Source organism: Myotis brandtii, unplaced genomic scaffold, assembly GCF_000412655.1.
Source record: "Myotis brandtii unplaced genomic scaffold, ASM41265v1 scaffold181, whole genome shotgun sequence".
Classification (NCBI taxonomy): Eukaryota; Metazoa; Chordata; class Mammalia; order Chiroptera; family Vespertilionidae; genus Myotis; species Myotis brandtii.
Window position 1 is genome coordinate 206134 of NW_005356712.1, and position 9463 is coordinate 215596.

Below are 9463 nucleotides of genomic sequence, written 5' to 3' on the forward strand. Positions count from 1 at the left end.
AGTGGGGAGAGAGGACTGGGGGGCGGGGCCGGGGGAGGGGAGGTAGAAGGAGGAGAGAGGGGTGTACTCCTGGGATCGAGCTGCATGCACATAGTGAGGGCCTGGCTTTGCTACTGGCTGGTGTGTGAACAGTCATCTCCCGTATTTGAGACTGTTTCTTAATTTGCAAGTGATGGTAATGACTTGCGTGATTACTTTAACCTAATGTATTTAAGAATCTGTGACATTTAAATGTCTGCCGATGTAAGTCATATGTCTGAGTTCAGCCTCATGTCCGTGAGCTTGGAGGGGAGGGTGGTATCACTAGGGAGAGCCCGTAGGGGACAGGGGGTGACCTCTATGGGACCGCCCCGCTCATCAGCCCACACAGAAATGAGTACAGTGGGGCCTTGACTTACGAGTGTCCCGACTAACGAGTTTTTTGAGATACCAGCCGTCTCTCGGCCGATTTTTTGCATTGAGTTGATAGAGTAATTTGAGTTAACGAGCTCCTTAACGAGCTCAGTCTCGGAACGAATTAAACTCGTAAGTCAAGGCCCCACTGTATTGGAGGTTCCTTGTATTAACCACACGAACTCGAAGCTCTGCTCCTGAGGCACAGACCTGAGCCTGACATTCCCTGGTTAAACCCTCTCCGCCCCCCACGCCGCCCTCAGAATGGAGCCCAGTTTCTATTAATGTCGCTGGCAGGGCCATGCGCAGCCCAGCCTTCTCCTCGCAAAAGCTCTTCTCAAACAACGTGGGCTTTGGGGGCCTGTGGACATTTCTTCTTCCTCTTCACTCTTCCTAGATTGTGTCTCACCTCCCACTGCTACCTCCATCCCAGATCCCTCCTGCTGTCCAGTCCCTGGTCCTTCCGGACGCCCCGGGAGCCCCTCCTTCGTGAAACTGCCTCGGCTTCTCCGCAGTCATTCATTCGCCTCCCTCCTGGGACTGTCAGCGTCCCGGCAGCACCTCTCACTGTAGGCCATGCATTTGTCTCCCTTCTCCGCTGACTGCTCACTGCGAACAGGTCCTAGTTATTTCTGAACCAGCAGCTGATTATCTGATCCGGGAATATTCAAAATACTCCGTATTTGCTGAATGAATGAAAGTAAATGTTGGTCCTCTTGGTTTCGTGACCAATAACAATGAGAATTAAAGCTCACTACATGGCCAATGTCCCGATACGCACTCCTTCCTGGCGGAAGGAAGGTCGCAGCCGTTTCTCTCCTCACCAGCTCCCGCCAGCCAGCTCATTAGACTCGTGTCCTCGGTTATTCACCGGCCCCATAGCCCTCCAGGCCCTGCTCATCACACGCCCAGCAGAGCCAATCGTGACCTGAGCTCCAAGGAGCAGGCCCGGCTCCAGGGTCATCCCAGGTCCTGCCTGGGTGCAGCCGAGGCCTGGAGCTGCCCGGTGTCTTCTCGGAGGCTTGCTGTGCCCGTGTGTGGTGTGCGCGGCTGAAAGCACGTGGCTCCTTTAAATGCCGCCGCCCAGAAGCGGCAGCACAGCTGTCCTGTGTTCCCGTCCCCGCGATGGGCCTCAATCTGTCTTAGCGCTGGAGGTGGCGGCCTACACCAGGGAGTCCAGAGTGAACAAAAGGGGAAGCATCTCCGGGGCCCAGGGACGGAGAAGTGGGGGGTGCCCGAGGCAGAGCGAGGGGCTCTGAGCAATCTGAGAGCGTGCGTGTCCGAGGGGGAGGGAGGCGCCGGCCCAGGGGTCACAGAGGAAAAGAGAGAAGCAGGGGCTGGAAGTGGGGTGGTCGTGGGAGAAAAGACACCCTGGAAGTGGAGCCGCCTGACGGGCACAGGTCTGGGCGGCTGCCCTGCTTTGGTGCTAATTAGCTTCTGGCCGAGAGCGCTGTTCTGTTCTCCCAGCTGCCCCTCCCATCACAGGACGGAGGAGCCGCTCAGCTCCACAGGCAGGCCACCCCCCCTGCAGCAGGCGTACAGGGGGAAGCCCTGGGTGACCCAACATCCCGATGGCACCCTGGCTCTGACAACAAACTTGTTTTCCCAGGCCTTGCTCTGGTGCCTGGCAGGCACTGGCTCGGCTCTGCCATGCTGTCCATTGGCTGCCAGGGGTCTCCGGAGGCCAAAGCCCAGAGCGGGAGGTGGAGACAGACAGAGAGGCCTAGTTCCCGGCGTCTGACAGTCACCAGGCAACAGTTCCCGGGGGGGTGGGGGGGGTGGACAGTGGAGGGTGCCACAGGGAGGACCAGTGTGTACAGCAGAGGACAACCGACCTTCTGAACAGGACACCTCCCAGAGCTTCCATCCAACCTTCATTCACACAGAGGCGCGGGCTGGGAGGGCTCGGGCTAGGAGGGGTCAGGCTGGGGAGGAGGCGGGCTGGGGAGGGCGCGGGCTCCTCTTGTGGCCGAGGCCCCTTCTGCACTGTGGGAACTGACCTGCTTTTCGTTTTCGTCACATTGCCTAAACCAGCAGTCGCCAACGGTGGCCTCCGGGCCACTGGTTGTCCGTGAGGTCCAAAAGGTTGGCGACCGCTGGTCTAAACAATAGCATGTCCTTCACATTCAAGTTTGCTTCATACGTTTTATCCCAAAACATGACAAAAAAATGCATGTGCAGCCTGGATGCTGGGAGCCCGGCCTTTGCCAGGGAGAGGCCTGTCTTTCATTGACCTCCTCCTTTCATGCCACCCCTCTGGCCTGGTCACCAAACTGCATGTTGGGGCAGCAGTAATGCTGAAGACGGGGTGGGAGAGTGGGAGAGGCTGAGTGAGCCGGTCGCCAGGAGCCTGGGTGAGAAAACGACGGGAGACACACAGGTCGCTCTCCTGAGGGCAGGGCAGGGCCGGAGCCAGGGCCGAGGCGGGCAGACCGCGCAGGAGAAACTCATCCAACGCCCGACCGATTGCAACAGAACATCGCAGTCAGACTGGCGAAGGGACTGCCCACCCTAACGAGGAGCCAGCTGTGGGAAATCTGCAGATTTTACATAAAAACTCGGGAGCTATCAACGTCTCCCCTTCTCCCAGCGGAGAACGGGCTCTGCGGGGAGAGCTGCCCCTTCGGTGAGAGCTCCTTGCGCGGTTACTGTGCAGGAAGACAGAAGACAACAGCGGCCAGGCAGGCACAGCAGCGGGTCTCAGCTGTGTCCCGCAGCAGCCCCTGGCGTGTGCTCCAAGGGAGAGCGCAGCTCCACCCCTGCAGCAGAAGGCTGGGCTGCGGGCCCTGCAGGGGTGCTGGGCTCACTGAGGTTGAGCGCCACTGGTTTGGAGGGTAACTTCTCCAGCCATGAGTCAGGGTCCAGCCCGGGGGGAGGGGGGGGCGCCGCTCACTGGGCAGCGAGCGCCTCTCGGAGGCGGTCTCCTTTCTCTCGGGGTGAGAGTCAGGGACTAGGAAGTCGACCTTCTGCTCTCACCCCCACGCCCGGCAGGAAAGGCGGAGGTGAGCTGGCTGGCCGTGCGCAGGAGGCGGGCCGCGAAAGGAAGACATGTCCGCTGTGACACTGTTAGGAGTCACCGCTCCACAGTACATGTGTGTGCAAGCCCTTCCCCTCCCTCCCACGGGAGCAGGGACCCTGGAGCCCCGAGCTGGCCTCACCCTCCTCGGTGACCCGGAGGGGGATCAGCCGCGTGGTCTTCACGAAGGGGCGGTGCGCCTCAAACTCAAACTCCCGGGACACGTTGCAGGTGTAGAGACCAGAGTCGTTGAGGGTGACGTTGAGCACCGTGATGGACACGTCCTGCAGGTCCTTGCTGCCGTCCCACTGCAGGCGCCCCTGGAAGGGGCTCTCCACCTCCTGGTGGCCGTTGCGATACTCATAGATCTGCGGGGAGAGCAGCAGAGGGTAGGGCCCGAGGGGGACCGGCAGGAGGGCTGAGGTGGGGCGAGGGGAGGGCAGAAAAGGGGAACATAACTGCAGGCGCGGGAGGAAGGGGGACAATGTGACGAGGAGCCCCGAAGGTGGGGTGGGTGGGGAGTGTCAGAGGACGAGCGGGAGAGCAGCCGGGGAAGACGGCCAAGGCAAACGGCTACCCGGACGTATGGACACGGCAGGCCAAGGGGGTGAGTGGAGCGCACGGGGACCAGGGGTGAGGTGGGAGGAGCCGAGGCCTGGGAGGAAGTAGAAAGAACAAGAAAGGGTGCGATGTGTCCTGGGCGGCCAGCGAGAGGACAAGGTGCAGAGGTCAGGGGAGGCAGGTGTGTGAGTCGTGAGGCATCGGAAAGCCCGGGCCTCGGGCTCAACACTGAGCTGCTCCCACGGAGCGATGCGGGCAGCCTGGCCGGGCCAAGGAGGGGGCCTGGGAGGCCAGAATGTCACAGGGAAGCAGAGAGCTGCCAGCTGATGTGCACACACCAGGCTTTTTGCTTTGGGCTGAATTATAAGTGCAATGTGGTCTCTAAAATTCTTCTCTCCAACACCTGCCTCTGACACACCTTTTTCTCTGTGTGGCTGTGCTAGCCATCCTGCTCTCCCCTGGCCACGCGCGGCTACTCACCTTAACCCTGAAATCACTAGAGAAATCACCAGAGAAATCACTGGAGAGCAAATAAAAGTTAAAAGCCGGTGCCTCGAGGCACTGTCCGCATTCAAGCGCTTACTAGCACGCGCTGGCCACCAGGCAGCAGGGGTCTGGGGCACTGCCACCCTCACAAGGTGCCTGTCCGCATTGCTCTGTGTTGGCAGCACAGTTTTAAAAGTTTCTTTTCCTCCTTCCGAGCCTCACTCTCTTCGGTTCGGTCAGGCCTGGCAGCAGAGGGGGCAGCTGGCACGGGACCAGGCCCGAGTCCCGGGGGCCTTTGCACCTGGCCAAGCCATCCAGGTTCTTGAACCCGGGGTGGCCTCAGTCCTGGCCGGCCCCGAGCCCAGCGCTGGGAGGTCTGCTGGTCCCACTTCAGGCACCAGACGGGACAAACCTCCACTGGCCTGGCAGGTGCAGCCTGGGGTGAGGAATGAGGTGAACCCCTGGAGGGCAGGCAGAGCAGGGGAGACGGGCTCGCCCGCGCGGTCGCCATCACACGGCGGTGGAGAGGCCTGCCCGCAGGAACACGGGGTCCCGCGGGAAAGGGGCTCGGAGCTGCTGTCAGGCGTCCTGGCTCAAATAGAAGCTCTTGCTGCCTGAACTTTCTTGAGCCCCGGTTGCCTCATTGATATGATATACAATTTTTCTTTAGCAAACACTTATGTAGTGCTTCCTATCTTCTAGAACTTCTCTAAATGCATTAAAAGTGAAAGCTCATGATTCCTGGTAACAGCTCTATGATGTGGCTCTGGTTTATACCCCATTTAAAGAGGAGTAAACTGAGTCACAGGGAGAGTAAACAATTGTCCCAGGACACACAGAGCTAATAAGGTGTAGAATCAGGAGTCAGATTCAGGCAGCCTGGCTCCAGGCACAGAGCGTGTGCGTGCTGGTCACCCCCAAGGCGCTGGTGCCAACCAATCAGAACTGCCACTGCCGTGCGCAGGAGCAGCCGCGCAGGCTCTTGCTCGGTCCTGGGGAGGTTTGGCGGTTCCTGGCGGGAACCACGTGGGAGGTTTGGCACAGCAAGGACCCGCCATAGAGCTATGGAAATATTTCCCCTGATGGGGCTGCACTGGGCACCAGGGACTCTCAGCCCAGGTCATCCCTGTGAGGGTTATTTTACTGGGATTGTGGGTTAAAGAGAGAGAGTGTTACTAGGAGCTCCGAGTTCAATTCAGCCCAAAGCACAGAGCCTGGTGTGTGCACATCAGCTGGCAGCTCTGCTTCCCTGTGACATTTTAACCTCCCAGGCCCGCTCCTTGGCCCGGCCAGGCTGCCCGCACCGCTCGGTGGGAGCAGCTCAGAGTGTTGAGCCCGAGGCCCGGGCTTTCCGGTGCCTCATGACTGATACGCTGCCTCACCGACGTTATCTTACATGATGCTCGGTGCAGAGACCAAGAAAGGAAGTTTTGTTAGTCGTGGAGGCATCGGAAAGCCCGGGCCTCCGACTCCACACTCTGAGAGGACATGGCCAGACGCAGGCCGCTCAGTGGGAGCAGCTCAGAGTGTTGAGCCTGAGGCCCGGGCTTTCCGGTGCCTCATGACTGATACGCTGCCTCACCGACGTTATCTTACATGATGCTCGGTGCAGAGACCAAGAAAGGAAGTTTTGTTAGTCGTGGAGGCATCGGAAAGCCCGGGCCTCCGACTCCACACTCTGAGAGGACATGGCCAGACGCAGGAGCGGGGAGCCCAGGATTCAGTGGTTCTACTAAATCAATCCTCTACTAGGAGGGGGTAGCAGGGTAAATGAAAACACCTGCAGAGTGCCTCGCCCGGTGACCAGCACTCAGCAGGCTTTCCACACCAGTTATCTCTCCTTCTGCCCCCCCTGCTGCGACCAGGAATGCCTGCGGCTGGCCCAGGACCCGTCCTGCCCAGAGGCTGGGTAAACTGAGGCCGTTGGTCTCTGCTGAGGAGCCATCGGCGCTTCGGAGAGAAGGAGCCAGTGTCTGTCAGCTCACCCTCCCCCACCCCCAGGGGCCAGGCACAGGACACAGAGGCCCAGGAGGGGAAGGCGGAGCCAGCAGCCCACATACAAGGAAATCTTTACCGCCCTCAGGCCTGTAGAACCACTCCACCACCGTGGTGGCCTCCACCTCCTCCCTCTTCATGCAGGAGATGCAGCGCAGCTTCATGGCGTTGCCCTGGACGGCCTCTGTCTCCGAGGGCACCTCCACGCACACGGGGGAGCAGACGCCTGAGAGGGGGGCGGGGGAGGGGGCATGGGAGAGCCAGGAGGGAGGGAGAAGACAGAGAAGGAAGGATGGTGAGATAAGTTGGAAAATACCATGTTCACGCATGTATACTGCACCTGTGCTCCGGGGCATGCCTGCTGCAGCAGGCACGGAGGGGCATGGAGGAGGCGTGCTGACCCAGAAGCGACTGAGCGGCTCCCGAGGCAGTGGGATGAGGCAGCACATCCCTGAGCCCTGCCCTCAAAGACGTCTGATCCAGGGGAGGCAGGGCGGGCACACACCCAGCACCCCTTCATGCAGCCGGCATCACCGAAGCCATGCTATGCCAGGCCCACGCGAGGCTGAGATACAAAGGTGAACGAACACTAACCGCGCCCTAAAGACACATGCCTGGCAGGGAGCACACCCCCCAGCATCGCATCCTTAACCCAGGCCCAGTGAGCGACAGCCCAGTGACTGCTGTTCCCACAGGAGGGGACGCGTCCTGGCCGGCTGGGAGAGGCGAAAGGTGGGGAGCGGTGAGGTATAGACAGAACCCACCTTGCGAAGACCCTGTGTGTCCTTCACAATATGAGGGTCAGAGGTTTCAAAGCCGTGAGAGGTGTAGTTATATCTGTGTTTTAAGAAAAGTGCAGGTAATTCATGTGCATGGTGGCGGCTGGAGCAGCAAGGAGGGAAGTGTGAGTGACTGCCCAGGAGGCCGATCGGTGCTGTACGCGGGGAAGCAGAGAGATGAGAGGTCAGGTTGTGGGATACTTACAGTTCCCGCCTCTGAACACTCATGGCCATTACAAAAGGCAAGGGTATCTGACTGCAAATTAGAAGGAGTCAAAAGTGGGAGGTGGCTGCCAACAGGGCACATGCGGGCGGCATTAACAGACATTTAATGCCCAGAAGGGGGGAAACAGCCCCTCCGCCTGCTCAGAACAAATCCGGACCATGGTCATCGGTTCAGGGGTCAGATTCTACAAAAACAGGATGTTCCCTGAGCGCATGCCTGGAGGGAGCAAGGTGGGAGAATTCTGAGAGGAAGAAACAGAGGCTTATCTTGGACACAGAACTTATCTGTCCTCCAGTATTTGAAGGCTGATCTGTGAAAGGTGAAATACATTCTGTCCAAAAGTTACAAGAAATTAAGTTTAGCTCAATTCATGGTCTGGTGCAGCAGCTGTTCACAAATGCAGAACAGTATTGGCAAGAGAGCTTGCACGTCACCCAGAGAAGGTTCAAAGTCAGTGACCAAGAGGGTTCATGTGTCAGGAATCCTTCTGACGCTACTTTTTAAAATATACATATTTATACTAGAGGATTCGTGCACCGGTGGGGTCCCTCGGCCCGGCCTGTCGGGCCGAAACTGCTCTCCAACATCCCCCAAGGGGTCCTGGATTGCAAGAGGGCGGTTCTCGGTGACGCACCCCAGAATCGGGCTCCCTCCTCTATAGTTCTGGATGTGTCACCTGAGAACAGCAGCTGCCAAGTCACCACTGCTTGGCAGCTCCTGTGTTGAGCATCTGCCCCCTATTGGTCAGTGCACGTCATAGCTACCGGTCGGACGGTCGCTTAGGCTTTTCTCTATATAGATTGATTTTAAAGAGGTAGGGAGAGGGAGAGATAGAAACATCAATGATGAGAATCATTGATCGGCTGCCTCCTGCACACCCAGTACTAGGGATCGAGCCCCCAACCTGGGCATGTGCCCTTGACCAGAATCAAACCCAGGACCCTTCTGTTTGTTAGCTAACGCTCTATCCACTGATAGAGCCAAACCAGCCAGGGCTGATGCTACCTTTTAATGAATTAATAGTAAAAACAGAACCCCTAAAAATATAGAACACTACACATTGATATTTGAAAACTAGTCCTCTGAATGGTCAGTCCATTCCTGTCTGGCAGACAGTCATTTCTAAAAGCGGAGGAGAGCTTTATTTAGAGCTTAAAGTGACACTGGCCAATTAATTTTGAGTAAAAAATGAAATTTTATATTTGACTGACTTAGAAGGCAACACCTTTCATTTTAAATGCAGTCTAAATACTAATGTCACTAAGTGAAGTCTAAAATATTAAGGGGCAATAAATGTAATTGGTTATAAAACTCAAGCAAGCTGGGCTGGTCTTGTCGGGGCCGGCGGGGGCGACCTGCCTCTGCGTGCGGGTCACACTTCAGTGGGTGCACAGTTGGGAGACCTGGTCTGCGATGGGTTTGAAGTCTTGATTACGGGCCTGGTTAGAAAAAGGAAGGAAGGAAGGAAGAGGTGTGGTCTCCACAGGAGCCTGGGAGTGGCTGAGATGGAGAGCGTGCACTCATGTTTAATGAGATGGTAAGGATAAGTTAGTGCAGTTCGGATGGCTTCAAGAGCAGGACGGAAAATGTACCAAGGACTGTACAGCCACCATTAGAGAGGCAGGATGAAGATGGTGTTTGGCAACTGATGGTGTCTGATTTACTATTTAACCTCCCTGAGACCCATTTATGCATCTATAAAAGTGCTGAAATTAATATCTATCTAATATATTTCCATGAAAGTTCTCTGGAATAATTGGCACAAGTGTGCTTTGTACAAACGTCGCTGGCCAACGTCCTTTTGTGCTTCATTTAAGTGTTCATTATTCTGCCTGCTGTGTGCCCGGCATTGAGAGTCCAACAGGGAACCTCACAGGAGCCATCTCTGCCCTCGTGGCGCCAGCGTTAGGGCGGCGAGAGAGAGAAAATAAGCAACTTTAAATCGCCATAAGTGCTACGGGACAGAATGAAAGAGAACAGAGGAGACAGAGCGTGGGTGTGCTCCTT

The 9463-nt window shown here is 57.3% G+C and overlaps 1 protein-coding gene across 1 annotated transcript in view; it reads right to left on the minus strand.

The window, feature by feature from the left end:
* SCN3B (sodium channel, voltage gated, type III beta subunit) overlaps positions 1 to 9463 on the minus strand; it is a 27098-nt gene that overhangs the window by 11439 nt on the left and 6196 nt on the right. The window contains exons 2-3 of the mRNA XM_014537660.1: positions 6517 to 6677; positions 3552 to 3777 (exon numbers count right to left, since the gene is read on the minus strand). Of these exons, the coding sequence (XP_014393146.1) occupies positions 3552 to 3777; positions 6517 to 6677 (387 nt within the window). The remainder of the gene's footprint in view (positions 1 to 3551; positions 3778 to 6516; positions 6678 to 9463) is intronic.